At 41.5% G+C, this 17146-nt stretch overlaps 1 protein-coding gene across 1 annotated transcript in view; it reads left to right on the top strand.

The window, feature by feature from the left end:
• Positions 1 to 17146, top strand: part of CCNYL1 (cyclin Y like 1) — a 51380-nt gene that overhangs the window by 22352 nt on the left and 11882 nt on the right. The window contains 5 exon segments of the mRNA XM_032765069.2: positions 2045 to 2079; positions 4135 to 4235; positions 7912 to 7947; positions 10286 to 10337; positions 14319 to 14438. Of these exon segments, the coding sequence (XP_032620960.1) occupies positions 2045 to 2079; positions 4135 to 4235; positions 7912 to 7947; positions 10286 to 10337; positions 14319 to 14438 (344 nt within the window).

Genomic DNA, 17146 nt, shown 5'->3' with positions numbered 1-17146 from the left:
TCAATACTGGGTGACTGGGCAACAAAATGGCAGAGGAAATTTAATTTGATAAATGCAAAGTAATGCACGTTGGAAAACATAGTCCCAAGTATACATATAAAATGATAGGGTCTAAATTAGCTGTTACCACTCAAGAAAGAGACCTTAAAGTCACTGTGGTTACTTCTCTGACCACATCCATTCAGTGCTGCCATGACAGTCAAAAAAGCAAACAGTGTTTGGAATCATTAAGAAAGGGCTAGATAAGAAGACAGAAAATATTATATTGCTCCTATATAAACCCATGGTACGCCCACATCTTGAGTACTGCATGCAGATGTGGTTGCCTCATCTCAAAAAAAAAAAAAAAAAAAAGTGTATTGGAAAAGATTCAGAAGAGGGCAAAAAAAATTATTAGGGATATGGAACAGCTGCCATATGAGGAGACATTAATAAGACTGGGACTCTTCAGCTTGGAAAAGAAATAACTAAGGGGCGGATGTGATTGAGGTCTATAAAATCATGACTAGTGTGGAGAAAGTGGATAAGGAAGTGTTCTCCTCCTCATAACACAAGAACTAGGGATGACCCAATGAAATTAACAGGCAGCAGGTTTAAAACAAACAAAAGGAAGTATTTCTTCACACAACGCACGGTCAACCTGTGGAACTCTTTGCCAGAGGATGTTGTGAAGGCCAAGACTATAACAGGGTTAAAAAAGAACTAGATAAGTTCATGGAGGATAGGTCCATCAATAGCTATTAGCCAGGATGGGCAGGAATGGTGTCCCTAGCCTGTTTGTGGAAGTGGCTGGGTTTTTTCTGAACCTCAGGTCTTCCCAAAACGGAGGTAGTTATCCTTGAACAGTGTGGTAGGGCCAGAAGTTGATGCTGAGAATATTTCCATCTGTGCATATGAAAACTAACAGCTAGTTGTAAAATGTACCCAACTTTTACAGATGATAAAAGCTTTACATTCAAGACATTATCTCAAGTGTTTCTGGCTGCCAAATAGTTCAGTTTGCCTCCATACATATTTTCAACACTTATGCACTTTTTAGAAGACTATGCAACTGAAATAGTGCAATTCTTAGTTGTGGCTCTAAACTGAGTTTAGACTCTGTCATTTGATTTTATTTGAGCAACAGTATAATTTCCATTATCTGAATTGCCTTTATCCAGAAACCCTAGTTGTACAAAGCCACAGTGTATCTCTCCCTCCCCCTGGAAAAAGCTGGGTTAGTTATCACCTACTGTCTGGTTAACATCAAGGTTGCAGGAAGTGGGATTTGGGAGGATTTCTAGAGATAGGAATGAGAAAAGTGAGGTGTGGGGGGAGAATGAGAACATGGGGGAGGAGAGAGCAAGAAAGAAGTGAGGGGTTCAGTGAGACGACAGAGGGAGACTGGATGGGCTAAGGAAAATGAGTGGGGCAGGAGGAAGGAAGGTGAAAAGGAGAGAATGGAAAGGAAAGGAGGAGGCGGGTAGGGGGGTAGCTGCAATGGGGAATAGCTTCCTTGCTGCTTGAGCGCTTCCTGGCACTGAAAGCCCCAATGGATGAGTCCAGTTTTACCCCTCCCTATTTGTACTGATGCTTGCAGAGTGTGAGGCTGTCAAGGATGCTCCTATCCCCTGTGGCTACTCCCCGTTTCCTTACCCTTCTTTTTACCTCCCTTTGGGCTCTGTCCATGCAGCATGCAGAGTCAAAGCACAGGAAGGCCTGACCACTGCCTCTTGCTTCCTCTGGCTTCTAGCATTAAATGCTCTGGCACTTCCATTTATCCAAATGCCCAGTTATCTGAAAGTTTTGGCTGTCCCCAGGTCATTTGGATAAGTGAGAGAGTACTTTATTAATAATGGCTTTGTGAAACATTTAAAAACAAGTGTATTGATTTTTGTCTTCAAAACTGAATTCCTGATATGGGAAGTACAAGAACTAAAATAGCATCCGGTGTGTTGCTTGTTTATATTTTGGGAAAACGCTGCAACTTGCTTGATACCACTGCATGCCTTGCTATGGAACTTCTTAATTTATAACAGAGTTCATTTTCCTCCCCCATTCCTAGTGCGAGAGAAGAGGAAGAGTAACCACATCAATCATGTAAGTAAAACAAACCATCAGACATAAGATGTTTAAGGGATACTGTCAACTTGGAATTTAGTCAAATTTCAAAAACACATTCAAAGTAGCTGTAGGTCCTTTATGTACCCCAAAGTCCCTGCAAACTTTATTGATTTATACAATTACCTTTTCCATGTTTTAAACCCTCCCACAATCATTTCATTCCGACATTGCTCTGTGAAAGATCTATGCAAATGGAGAAAACAGACACAGGAGAGCACAGCGATGAATGAGCTGTCAAAACATAAAATAGCATTTTTTTTCCCAGTTATACTGACCTTGTGTACTAATTGTAAACAGTAGTAGGGGGGAAAATTTAAGACAAGTGTGGTTCTTAAGCTGACATCTCTTTAAAGCAGAAGTAAAACCAGGTACATTTAAAAACTGAGATGACAAGCTATTTAAACCTTAATTGGACAAAGATTTGCTATTATGAGTGCTGCTATCTAAAGGCAATTTTAGGAAATGCAGCTAGTCTTCACTGAAGTAATGACATTTCTTCAGTGCAAACTATCTTGTTAAAAGGAAGGAAAAATTGAGCGATGGCTTCTAATAAACAGAAGGAAGTGATCTGACTCTTCAGGAGTGCTGAGCATCCATCCATAGCACCACTGCAGCTCTCACTGAAGTCAGGTATTCAGCACCTCTGGAAATTGGGCCCCTGATAACCTAGCAGTAACTTTTTAGTAGACAGAACTGTTCTGAGCTTCTCATTTGCTGATTCTTCACACATCTAGCTCACCCCCCCTTTTTTTTCCTTTTTGACATCTCACCAGAGAGAGAAATGCATGAGACTTTATTATGCCACTGGATAATAGGGCAGGGAGATGTCTTCTAATAACTTACACTCTTGGTTCTTAAAAAAACAAACTTAAATTAGTAGAACAGCTTTGGTGCTGCAAGTTTTTGGATGTGCTATTGAAAGTGAAATGTATATGCCCACATTGGTAGCACAATGACTTGTGTATTTTGACATTCTTATTTTCATAGATATAGATATAAATTAAGTTCCAGTTCTGTCTGCCAAAATTCAAGTTGAAGACTTTCTTGTTTTTGTTGGAGGACTTAAGAACTGCCATGGGATCTTTCCCCAGGCCTCAGCAGAGGGGGTGAAAGGTGTTGGAGCTTACACAGATTTCTCAGTGACTGAGCTTTGGTATTAAGTAGAGGTTGGCAAACCTTAAACTGTTCAGTTAAATCTCTTCAACTTGATTGTGAGGTCATATCCCTTTGGTTGTTCAGGGAGGCCTCCAAGAAAGAGGGAAATCAAATCCTGATATTTTTAATACTAAAAGGCCGAAAAATCCTTTAAATATTTTTTTAAACAATCAGACCTTGTTCAAACATCAAACGCTACGTAGTTGGAGGACAGGAAGTGAATTATACCTTACTAAGGAAGAGGCACTCATTGGTAATGAAATTACCAATATTGCATCCTTCAGCATGCTTAGGTTTCTTCTGAGGTTTCCTATCCCAAGTACAGACCCTTCTTTGCTTGAGATTACAGCTACAGACTAAAACAAAGATCTCCAGATAGCTCACGTTCTGGTTCAAAATGATAAACCGGATACAAGGAAGAGATTAATGTTATGAAGAGTTTATGGAAGAGCTGAGATTTAAAGGGAGGATGGAGTGGTCAGAAAATGAGTGTGTTTAAAGTGTGGAGTGTGGTATAAAAGAATGGGATAAACGAGTGGGAGAAGGAGGCATGGGAGCAGTTGGCATAGAGGAAGTAGGTAAATGTATTAAAGGAGGGGAAAGGCTGATACCAAACTAAAATTAGAACTCTTACATTTGTTGTCTTGCGTTTATGTACATGAACACTTCTCTGTCTGCAGAAGTAGCAACATCTTGACTAACTGTACTGATATAGGGCAGTTCAGACGCAAAGAGCATTCATCTCCAAGTGCCTCCTGTTTGCTACTCAGTATCCATCTACAGTATTTTGGATGTGTTGATGAAGTTGTACACCAGAACCCAAATTTCTTTAAACAAATTTTGTAGAAGCACTTTTTCTTAATTTTTTTTTTTAAGGTGTCTCCAGGGCAGCTTACGAAAAAGTATAGCTCGTGCTCAACCATATTTATAGATGACAGCACAGTCAGCCAGCCTAATCTTAGAAGCACAATAAAATGGTAAGTACCATTCTGATCATGCAAGAGGCAGAGTGACATTGCGGGCTTTGAGCCTGGGATTGGTTAATTCTGCTGGTCTCTGTCAGTCAAGGTAGTCAGCTGGCTCTGATTTGACAGTTCATTCCAGACAGTTTGGTCACAGAAAGGGATTGGGGCTAGCAGGGTTCGGGAGGTGTGAGGGCGGAGTTTTTCCCTTGCCATCCAGTAATGCAGTGTTTTCGTAATAATTTAACGTGTTTTCACATGTCAGGGCTTATCTGCATAGGACATTACTTCATGGCAGGCCTGTGCACTGTAGAATCACACGCTGCTGCATACTAATATCCTGCATAGACAAGACCTTAATTACAACCACACTCAGTTCACTTGATTTTTTTTTTTTGCAGAATTGGAGTATTGATATTGAATAAAAAGAGGTTTTTTTTTAATTCTTTAAAATGACAGCATAGCAAAAACTCTGGGTTGAAAAATGGGAAGTGGTGGTGTGTGGAGTTCTATATAATACAGTCCTTGGGAACGTCTTCCCAAGCTGCCAGTAGTGCTAGTCTGCCCTCTAGTGGTAGAAGACTATACCTAATGCAGAGCTTTAGCTCTGGTTCCACAGTCGTCCTCGTATTTGAGTATAGTTATAAAACGTCTTTATCTACAAAGAAGTGACAATACAACCTCTGTTGTTCCCCATCTGACGCTCTTTTTGATCCACATGCTGCTGATAGCATAGTGAGAGCTAGTTTCATACACAGCTGGTAGGGAGCCAAAGCTGAGAAGTGATTTTCCTTTCCTTGATGCGAAGAAGATGACGACTTTGGTAGCTCCCCCAGGGTGTTGCACCTGCAGGCAGATGCTAAAGTTTGAACAAACTTTGGAAGTGTATTAAGCTACTGACTTGGCTATTGGAATCCAGACCTGAAAGTGACACAGCTGCGTGATACACAGCTGCTGCTTGGCCAGAAGGGAGGTGCTGAAGGTGAAGAGTTCAAACCATCCCATCCCCTCTTGTCCTCTGTTGCCTTGCTATATGCCTGGCTGTCCTTTCAGCAGTGGGTTAGCTGGCATGTTGGGCATGTCTAACTTTGTTTAGGACTTGGTACGTTTCTTCATTTGGTAGGACTCTAAGGTTAGACTAGGAGAGGGCTGTGCAGATCAGAACTGTAATGGGGTTAGGAAGCTGCACCTACAGCTTGCCTCTCACATCTGATCCAGACAAATAGAACCGTCAGACTTGTTTCAAAAGGAATCTTCCAGCCAAAGTGGAAAACCGAACCACCAGTTCCCCTTTTATTGGCCAGTACTAGCAGTGAGTCACTGCCATCTGAAGGCTATTTCATTGCCCATGTGAAATGAGTTGTTGGCAGTCACAGCAGGTGTGGCCAGGACTGAATGGGCAAGAGAGTGAACTCTACTCCTGTCTGCCTCTGGGGCTATGACTGACACTCCCTGGTGGGGAAACGGTCACTGGAGTTATGCCCTTTTTCTCTGACTAAACAGATACTTTAGTCTCTACAACTGTCAGTTTAATGTTTCATAATATTAAATTCATTACTCTGAATGTTCTGGCTTTTTAAATTTTGTACGTCTACTCAAAGGGTTGCACCAAATCCAGCAAGTGTAATAAGAGAACAATTTTACTGCATGCGTTGTACTGCTTTAACTATTCTGGTACAGCCCCTCCCTCCAGTGTAAATGTGCTTATACCTGTTTGGGCAGGGGAAACTATACCAGCATAAGACGCCTTTTGGTCTAACTCTGTCCATGCTGCATTTCGTACTGCTATGACAACATCAGTAAAAATAAACCATATCCCAAAACTGACCATTGCTATAGCAAAAACTCTGTAGACCAGGCTTTTCTCTGCACTCTACACTCTGAAAAGCTGCAGTGCTCCTACCCCTTCAGTCAGTTCTGAATAATCCACTGACTAAACGCAGAGTAATTTGATTTTAGTTTTTATAAAAGATATTGAAAGGGAACATCAGCTAAAAATCGCCTGTTTGAACATTTTTACCCAAAGTTATTGTGACTGAAATTACAACCGTTTTTTCCAGACTTCTGACTTTGTACACTTGACATTGTAGTCAGATTTACTACTTAACTTGTTCTTCTTAAAGTGCTTGCTCATATCCATTCCAATTAGGTGTGCGCGCGCTGCGTGCACGTTCGTCGGAAGAATTTTCTACCCTAGCAACACCCGGTGTGTCGGCTGGGCGCCCCCTGGCGTGGCGCCGTTATGGCACCGAATATATACCCCTGCTGACCCGTCCGCTCCTCAGTTCCTTCTTACTGCCCGTGTCGGTCGTTGGAACAGTGGAGCGCGGCTTAGCCTTTCTCCACTTCCCTAGCGATTCACCTGTTCTAATACTTTTCTGTATATAGTTCTTAGTTATAATTGTAGTCTGTACTTTTAGTAGTAGTTCGTCATTTGATTTTAGTTTTTATAAAAGATATTGAAAGGGAACATCAGCAAAAAATCGCCTGTGTGAACATTTTTACCCAAAGTTATTGTGACTGAAATTACAACCGTTTTTTCCAGACTTTTGACTTTGTACACTTGACATTATAGTCAGATTTACTACTTAACTTGTTTTTGTGGGTCTCATGCACAGTAGGAAACAGGTGAAGAAAAAATTGGCAGGGGAGTTTGGGCAAGTACCTGAAATACCTGAAACTTTTAAAATTGGATCTTGAGTATATACTATGAATGTAAAATGCTCATTTGTAGCAAGGGAACTTCCACACTGAAGCTCTGCTTACATGTAATGTGTTTTTGTCTCAGCATGAGTCAGTTTTTAAGGCTGCTCACTTCTTAGAAACCACCATACAGAAGACCTTGGGCCCAACTGGATGATTTAAAGATGAAGTGAGACTCTTACTCAGAATTTTCTTTGGCCAGTATTTAGAAACGAAGATGACAGCAGATCTAATTTAGAGGGTTAATAGTGAACTAGGCATAAAATGAAAACATGACATTTAAAATGACAGTTTAACTGAATCATTTATTTTGCTAATCTAGTGGTGCCCTGTCAATAAATGTGGACATGTTTATTTTCAAAGCATGATATTGTCAGTATAACTCAGGATCAATAACTTGATTTGTTTCTGGTGTGTCGGTACCATACAGTAGTGGGTGCTAGCTTCTTTCCACCATTGCATCTGTTCCACATATATGGCGCGCATCGCTGCAGTGTCTGAGTACCATTATGGATTGGCTGCTTTTTGATTGTGGAACGAACAGATGTTTCAGCCAATAAGCCCATCTTACCATTAAAGTACAGTTTTTAAAAAAAACAAAACTCCAAAGGGAGCTTATGATGAGCGGACTTCTGGCATGCTGAAGCTTTTTGTCAGTGGTTAATCAGACATGCATTCAACTAGGTGCCACAGATTTCTTTTATGATACAAAGATGTATACATGTAGCTTTTAAAATGAGTTTAGCTAATCAGATTGTATCTGCCTTGGCTAACTTCCATTCACAGGAGAGAACCAGAGCCAGGGAATGAGAACTTAAGAAAAAAATGTACTTGGGAGATGGGGAATCACTAATTTCATTTAATCTTCAGAAATAGAATAAAGTCATACTCTAAATGGGTTCTAGAAATCTGTTTTTGTCCTGAGCAACATCTTGTCAAGGCAGAATATGGTTTGATAAAATAACCTTTTTTCACCCTTTCCTTGCAGTGTGACATTAGCAATATATTACCACATAAAGAACAGGTGAGCACTCTAAACTTCTTTCTCTAGTTAAGCAAAACCATAACTGTGGCTTAGCAGTTGTATGTCCGTGTCATTTGAGCGGTAGTTGGCATAATTAGTAAGTAACTTAGGTTCAAAACATCATACAGTTTTATGGAGCCTCTGCTTTTCCCTCATAGTTATGTCATAGGCTGATCAACCTTCTTGTAAAACAATGCTTATGTTCAATATTACATCGAGGGTGAAGCACAAAAATTAAAGTGGCAGTGTTGGAAAAATATATTGAACTTGTTCTAAAACCTGCTGCTGCTTTTAAATGTACCAGCACTTGATCGGGGCTTTGGCTAGTCTCCTAAATAAAATGGGGTTTAGATTATTACAGTTTAGATGTTCATTAGAAAATGTTGCTTTGTGTACTGCATTAATATGCAAATACCACATACCAGTAACCTCATTACATATAATCTAATCCTTTTCCTTGGTATGATGCTAAATATTTGAATTGGGAAGTGAATGTTGAGCCTTGTAGAACATTTTGCCACTCAAATGACATTGCTAGAGATGCCCTGTCAGAGAATAGAGATGGAGACAAACACGAACTGTCTGATCATTTATTAACCAAGTGATCAGCAGCTTCTTAAAAACGAGCCAGATCATGTCTAAGATCTGGCAGCAGAGGGGTGCCAGCCATCTCTGTCACTGTCCTTCTTTGTGAAGATGTCACTTCTGTAGAGTTGGGATCTGCTGCAGTCTTACTTTCGCTAGAGGTCTTACCTGAGATTAACTACCTTGAGAGAACTGCCGGTGTGGTTGTGGAGACTAGTCCCTAGAGTAAACCACAAATGTCTGGGGACTGTCCAGGCATGCCTCTACGATCCTATAAACTGCCTTGATCAATTATGAATAGATTAATTTGAGATAAATAACTCAGGGTGGTGAGTGGGCAGCCCCAAGGGTTGAGTAGAGCAGGGATGCATGTCAGCTTACATCACCCCTACAGGTTTTACAGAGCCCTTCCTTTTAGGGAGGGGAGAATACCCTTGAAAGGTATCTAGCCTTCTTGATTGGGGAAAAATTGGGCATGTTTTAACACTGTTAGCTCAATCGAGTTAGTGTAACATGTTTGAAAAGCACTTTTCGTGTTTGAGGTCTTGGTACATATCCCATCTTAAAGCCTAGTCCATACAAGTCTTTTGTAGACTAGGCATACACTGCCTTTGACATATGTTAAACTAATCTAGTTAAAGTCTACTCTAAGGGAAGCCTAGGCTACAGTGTGGGCCAGCAAACATCATAAGAGGGCTTTTCAGTCATGTTCAGTTAACTTAATTGAGCTAACACAATTGAAAAAAGTACATCAGGGCCTTTTCTTTACTAGAAAAAAAGGTGTATTTTTAAAAGCATGTTAGTTAGCGTGCTCAAATCCTATTGTAGGCAAGGCTGTTGTAGTTTTCTGAACATTAGCTGGCTGAGGTAGACTCTGGGGAGCAAAGGTTTTATTTTGACTAGCTAACACATTAAAAATATAGTGGCTTTGCCTGTACTAGGATTTTAACATGTATTAATAACCACATCATTTTTCCTAGCAAGGACAGGGCCAACAGAAGCACCCAGGGGTAGCTGCAGCTGAGGGATTCACTAGTGCGATGCTTGCTATATCTTCCCTAGAAAAAAGGTGCTTCTGATATTGAGATCGTTAACAGTGTTGTTGTAAAATCCTAATAGAGACAAGGTGCAGGTAGTTTTTTGCCTTGATGCCTCTAGTCAAGGTCAGCACTATACCCTTCACTTGGGATTTGTCTCAACTAGCTACACTGAGTGCAAACCACCTGTGCTTTGTGTCTGCTAGGATTTTGCATCAAGACAGCTAACTTACGTTAGAGGTTCAATGTAAAAACATGTTTTTGTTTTTCTGCGGCAAAGACCGAGCCGTAGGTCCATTGGCACCATGCTGCCAGGGCTTGTATTACATTATATTTAGCTGCAGCGTACATAGTATGACTAAAGCAACACTTCTTATACAATGACATGAAAGTTTATTTTCAGAAGAGCCTATACAGTAAATAAATTTCATAGAACATCAACTCTAGGGCCTTTGTGCAGATGCTTAATTTAACTTCTGGTAGTGGGAATGTAGCTAGCTGTTCACATGCTTGCTGTTGCTGATTAAATTCTTTCAGTTGTGGAAAATCTCTTCATAATCATGCTTATGGGAATGCAGCAAAACCTAGTGCCAAATTCCAGGAAAAACCTACAAAACTGAAATGCTTTAATGTGGTTAACAATTTTTACAATATCAAATGCTTTGCTCTGCCAATAGTTATTCTCCATTGGTAAAATGCATACTCTTGTTTGATAGAGATTCGGCAAGATCATTGGATATTTTTGATGAAAAATCCCATCCTCTCACAGTAAGTGTAATTTCTTGAGCTTCTATTTTTCTTTTTTGTTACTCATGTATTTATTTTCATCCGTGTTGGTCTTGTATATCCAGTATAAATAACATTCACTTTAAAAGAGTAAAATCGCCGCCTTTTAAATTTTTTGTTAATCTAGATCTAAGTGCAGGCAAAGATGTATGAGCCTCTCTTCTTGGAGTTTCTAAAACCAAATTCTTTTATGAATAGATGACCAACTATTATGTTAGTAGACAAATTGCAGTATAGTCTTCACTTTTCCTCATGGTATTTGAAGAATAAGATACAACAAAAAGGGAAGTGGTGACATTTAGCATGCATCATGTTAGTTCCATATTTATTCTGATTTTTACTATTCTTTCTTCCCTGTTTCTGGTTTTTTAACATTATTTCATGCCAAGCACTTGGCTAAGGCTGTATAATCATTTTGGAGGAAGCATGCGTTACCTTTACAGCCTTTGTGCCTAATCTTTAAGTGATAGCAAATAGGAGTACATAGTTCATGAAGCATCACACAAAGCAGGAGACGGTGAGTCTGGCCTTTAATGAACCTGAAAGGCAAAATTTTAAAGTAAATACGCTTAACGTCTCCTACTCTGGCAGTTTGGGGCATTCAACGTATTATTCTAAAGTTATTAGTTTTCATGCTCCTGTTTACAGACAGTCTTCTAAGGTACAAAACCTGACAGTAGATTTGAGCTGAAGGCTGTGCGCTTCAGTGTGCAGTTGGTTGAGTGGTGTCAAGTTATGGCTGCCTTACAGAGTGCTAATCATTTGCTTTGTTTTCCTTTTCATCAGGATTGAACTTAGAAGTGCCTGTGCTGGTTTAAAAGACTTTTGTGGGTTTTTTTTTAAAAAAAAAAATCAGTTTGCCTTTCAGATATTTAAACAGATAAAGCTTTGATTAATCTTCCTGCCAGATCTTAATGTTAATACCAAAGCATATTTTTACTATTAATATTAAAAATATAAATATTTCTGGTGTGGGGTATGTGTATTGACTATATTAGCTGAGCTTCATACTTTTTAAAGTAACTTTACAAATCATTCTTTACAGTGTCTGTGTAGCGGCAGCATTTGACCTCTAGTATCTAAAACTACTTTAAGAGAAGTTTAATTTGGCAAAAGAATTATTCTGTAAAGATACCTTCCATAGAGGAGTGTTGCTCCAGGGTCTCAACTCCGTGTGTGAGGCCTGCAGAAATCTGCAAGCTCTACATCTTTTCTGTCCCGAAAGACAGTGATAATGAGTAGGAGTCCAGCCACCTCTGCCTGTTGATCCCTTGTCACCACAGAGATTAAGCTTTTGAAATTTTTGCAGCTGTTCCTGCTTGATTTTCAGTCAGCAAAGAAAGGTCCTCCCTATAGGAGCTGAACCCATTCGGCAGATGTTTCAGTACCACTTCACCCTGTCCAGCTTTGACTGTTCCTGGTATCATTTTCCATGGCCTTCCCTGCCTTCCAGTCAGATCATAACTTTTTCTTCACTTCCCCCTTTATTCCCTCCTGAATCTGCTGGCCTAAGATCAACAGTAGGATTCCATGCTCCAGGCAGCCTCTGCGGAATCTTGTTTCTGTGTCCTGTATTTTATTTCTGGTGTCAGGCACTTCAGGTAGCTTTGCCTTAGAGTTCACTCACTTCACTGCTACTTGCTTCTAGAATTCCTTTGTCTGTTTAGGACGGAGGTGGGCAAACTACAGCCCGTGGGCCACATCCTGCCCGCAGGACTGTCTTGCCTGCCTCCTGAACTCCCTGCCAGGGAGGCTAACCCTGGCCCCTCCACTGCTGCCCTCCCACCCCCGCAGCCTCAGTTTGCCACACTGCCAGCGCTCTGGCCTGCCGCTCCTGCTGGGTGGCGTGACTACAAGTTCCTGCTGCTCTGAGCGGCATGGTAAGGGGCAGAGGGTTGGATATGGGGCAGAGTGTCCCAGGGGGCAGTCAGGGGACAGGGAGCAGGGGGTGGTTGGATAGGGCAGAGGTTCTTGTGGGGTGGGGGGGGTGGTTAGGGAACTGGGAACAGAGGGGGTTGGGTAGGCGTGGGAGTCCTGGGGGCAGCCTGTCGGGGACGGGGGTGTGGATAGGGGTCAGGGTAGTCGGGAAGCGGTGCAGGCTCTGGCTGGGGGTGTGGGCTCTGAGATTCCTGGGGGGGGCAGTTACGGGGTGGGGGGGGCCGGGGGCCAGGAGGGGGTGGTCAGGGCACAAAGAATAGGGGCGTTGGATGGGTTGGTGGTTTTGAGGGGAGCAGTTGGCAGTGGGAGGGGGGAGAGGCCAGGCTGTTTGGGGAGGCACAGCCTTCCCCACCCAACCCTACATACAGTTTCGCATCCCTGATGTGGCCAAAGTGTGTGTGTGCCCACCCCTGGTTTAGGATATCATCCTCTGTTTCAGCCACTTGGGACAGGAAAAAAGCATCCCTTCTTCCCTCCTTTAGATACTCGGAGACTTATAAATCTGGCTCAGTGATAGAAGGAGAAATCCTTGAATTGTATGGCAGAGTCAGGTTTGACAGCTGGATGCCTGGGTTGTGCCAGTGCCACTTGTGCCCTCACAGATTCTGCTTCCCTTTCAGCCCAGAGGTCAGAGTCCAACATTATCCCCTACAAGATAGGAACTCCACCGTTTTCAGAGTCCCTAATATCCTCTGGTCTGTTTTGAAGTCAGTAATACTAAGGTCGGTCTGTCTTGAACAAGACTCTGCGTTCCAAATGAAGCATCAGCAGGAGGTGCCAAGCAACTAGTTGCCCCTGACTCACAGCCGCTAAAGCCTTTAACTTAGGGTAGCTCCGCTTCAAAGCGTATGTCTACACTTCAGTTAGATACCTGAGGCTGGCCTGTGCCAGCTGTCTTAGGCTCGGGCTAAGGGGCTGCTCAGTTGCAGTGTAGACGTACAGGCTCAGGCTGCAGCCCAGGCTCTAGGACCCTGTGAGGTGGGCGAGTCCAGAGCTCAGCTGCAGCCCCAGCCTCTACACCCTTAGTCTGAGCCCTGCAAATTTGAGTCAGCTGGCATGGGCCAGCCACAGGTGTCTAACTGCAGTGCAGACGTACTCAAACACTCCAGCCTCCCCTCTCTGTACAAGTTCAGAACCAAAGACCTAGCCATCTCCGAGTGCGGTACCACCTTCGATGCTCTCCTTTGAAGGGTTTTTTTTGTTACATTGCGACTCTTAGGTCTGTAATTGAGTGACCAGGGAGATTGAAGTGTTCTCCAAGTGGTTTTTGAATGTTATAATTCTTGACGTCTGATTTGTGTCCATTTATTCTTTTATGTAGAGACTGTCCGGTTTGGCCAATATTTGTGATTGTGGCTTATTTGGAGATGGAATTTTTGCTTCCTGCTAAATAGGAAAGTTCCATGGATGAGTTAGTCCCCTATGGGGTGGTTCATGTTCTTGCCCACAGATCTTCGAGAATTACCTTTTCAGAACTTAGAATTTCCCTTGCCTCATGCTAGGTAGCTCATGCAGAGCAATGAAAATCTTGCATGATACTTTCCGAGAAGCAGAATGCCTAGGGATTCCTGATGTTATGTAATTGCTGTGTGGATACAGAAGAATGCAGCATGGACATTGATGTGCCAAGAACGTTACCCACCATCTCGCCTGTCAAGATTATATACTTTTGATCATCACTCCAAGGATATAATCAAGAAATGTAACTTCGAGATGACAGGCAGTAGTCTGCCTTTCATTCAAACCTATATCCTTATAGGAGCAAAATGTGAATTAAAACTGGACTACAAAAGACCAGGTAAACTATTGCTTTTTGTTAGAGGACTTTCCTAATATTTACATGTATGGCCAGTGCTGCTTTCCTATTTTGTAAAGGATTTTGTTCCTTCTCTTTCCAAAGCAAAAGTTGGCGTAGATTTGCCTTTCAGATTGGTGAAAGGCAACAATGGTGTGTATTGCTGTAAAAAGCAGTCCCAAGTAACATTCAGATGTACAGTGACTAACTCTAGGCACTTTCTGTTTCAGCGCGAAGAAGTTCCAAATGACTATGGCAAGCATGACCCTGATCACAAGCACATTTACCGTTTTGTACGGACGCTTTTTAGCGCAGCGCAGCTGACAGCTGAATGTGCAATAGTGACACTGGTAAGCCATGCTCGATCATTCAGTTCAAGCTGTCAAAATTCCTTTTCCATTGAACAAGTTGATTAAACTCTGCTGAGTGTAAGGTATGTGTAAATTGAAAGAGGATATAACCACATCAGTGTTTATCAATCAGCTGCAAAATTGTATTTATAATTTTTCTGGTATTTCAGGAATGGCATGTACAAGTCCTTTCCTGTGTCTCCATATGCAAGGTCTGGTCAGTTTGTAAAATGAACCATTTGTTCCAATTTGATAAAATTAATGAAAAGTGAATAGTTACTAGTCAGATGCCGTTATAGGGGAATGGTCAAGGGGTCTATGGCACTTACAGGTTGAATCTAGCCCCCGTCAGTAGTGATTAAAAACAACCACTGTTGAATAGTCATTTGTTGGCCAATAAGAACCAAGTTGTGGCTTCAGTATAATTCTTAAGGGAAATATCCATATTAGAAAGTTATTGTCCCTAGGCATCTGTGCGATGAGTAAGGTTGAATTGACTGAACTTCTGTCTAAATCCTAGAAGAACTATGAAGCGTGCGATGTCTGCCCACATGGTATCTGCAGTATTTGGTTTCCAGGACTGTCAGTCCGGCACATTAACTTCAAATTCACGTATAGACTTTCCTGCTTTTTCTTAACGCAAATGTAGCAATGACCTTTCTTTGCAATATGGCTGAAGGCCAGTGGGCTTTGATATCACGTCTCATTTCACCTGTGGTATGCAGGCAGGGCTCGAAAAATCCACTCACTGGTGGTATATAGGCTAATTTCCTGGAGAGCAGTGAAACTTTTCTAAAGGATCTTAAGTAATCCGTTTCAGAGCGTTTTAAGCTTTCATTTAAAAATAAGCTGCTTGCCCTTATGGTGACTAAGATACACTGTTGGGTAAATTGAAGCAGTGGAGCCCTTGCTGCTCATGACTCTTCCAAGCCACAATTTAACTGGTTTATTCAGAAACCTATGAGCAACAGTATAACTAACCAGGTCCTATTTACTCTGCTCCTGCATATGATACCGAAGGGCTGATGGAGTTATTTACTGGTGGCAGAGAAACAAAATGTGGTTATGTATAATAATATAGTAGAGACCTTTTGCAGAAATTAGGAGTTTAGAGGAAGATATAGTAATGGACCACCACCCTAAACACCTCTAGAGTTGGGGGGAATTAACTCCTTTTCCCTTCCATCAGTTGAGGGAGGTGGGCTGCTTCTAGTTTATCAGATGTATGTTAGCCAGAGCCTGATGTGGAAGATAGAGCCCGTAAGTGGGTTTAGGAACAAGCACTCTGGTAAGAATCCCAGGAGCTGAACTGCCTGGCCATTGCAATGCTGGAGCCCCTCCTCCCATTTTATCAATATCCAGCTGTTAAGTTTAGTCCTCTGACAAATAGTTGCTTCCAGGTATGTTTGATAGGATCTTTTTTTTAAAAAAAAAAAAAAAACCACCCAAAACATACAACCATCTCATTATGTTCTTGCTATGTGACTTTGAATAGTGCGGCAGATAAAGAAACTGAAGATTGACACTGATTGTCCAAAAAACACTTCCTAACTTATATAATTATTCTAGGGATGTGGACTTTACCAGATAGATTTATAGTAGGCAACTAATTTCAGCTTAGTTTCACATCTAGGAGCGGAAAAAATAATACAGAGATGAGTAGAGGAGGAAAGAATTACAACCAAAAAGAGATAACAGAACTGAGTATGGCAAAGAAGCAGACCCCTAAAGTTAGAAATAATTTAATCAAAATTGTGACTGTGAAGGCTAAATAACTACACTGAGCTACTGAAACTCTGCAAGCATTTTGTGTTGCTTTCCTAAAGCACGTGTGCATTTTTACAGTGCAGGCTGTGTCTGACCTCAGGCATTCTGGCCAGTACAAATATTCGGAAATTAGCATTTCTCCTGATCTGAAGGAGTTTATTTTTAAAAAGTGGAGTTCAGCCAGTAGGTGGCTCTATTAGCTATTTGAAAACTCTGGGATTCCAGTCTATTTGAGTCCATTTTTTCCATTCAAAAAAGTCATATGAATAGATCAAAAAGTATTGAAAACATATTGAGGTCACTAAGCTATAGTTCTCTCCAGGCCCCCACACCCACTTGTGAATGGCGTTTTTAAAATCTTGATTCACAAGTAGATTTTTTTTTCTCAAAAGTAATTTTTTTTTCTATAAAAGTGCCAGCTGCTTGGCACATGTAGCCCTGGAGTAAACTTGCATGTACCTCTGGGAAGAGCAGTGTCTGGAAAGAAACAGTTGAGATTCAAGCTGCTTGGAGGCTGGTAGAAATCGTATCTGAGGAGGTAGGAAATCCATTGGGAACTTTTGAAATTCAGTTGTCTACTTGAGGCTTTGTCACCACCTACTTCTCAGTGTGGCAAGCTGAGATGTGTTCACAGTGACTAACAATCTGCTTCATGCAAATTGAAGTGGAGCTGTGATGTGACGGAACCTGCATACCACAATGATGGGCATGGGACAAATGGATGCAATACAGCTTAAGGCTGTGGAAAAAATGGCTTAAATGCAGGCCGTGATACTTGCTTTAATCACACCAGCCCAGCCATGAAGAGAGAAGACTAATGCATTAATGGAGTGGTTAATAATCCTGCGTTGGCATTAATGAAAATGTCACACTTGTAAATGACTTTCATTATGAGTCTTACTAGTATAGCAGAGCTTATTGTTAGAAACTGGTTTTACTTC

The sequence above is a fragment of the Chelonoidis abingdonii genome, chromosome 10, assembly GCF_003597395.2.
Source record: "Chelonoidis abingdonii isolate Lonesome George chromosome 10, CheloAbing_2.0, whole genome shotgun sequence".
Classification (NCBI taxonomy): Eukaryota; Metazoa; Chordata; order Testudines; family Testudinidae; genus Chelonoidis; species Chelonoidis abingdonii.
This window is presented reverse-complemented; position numbering and strand designations above follow the sequence as displayed.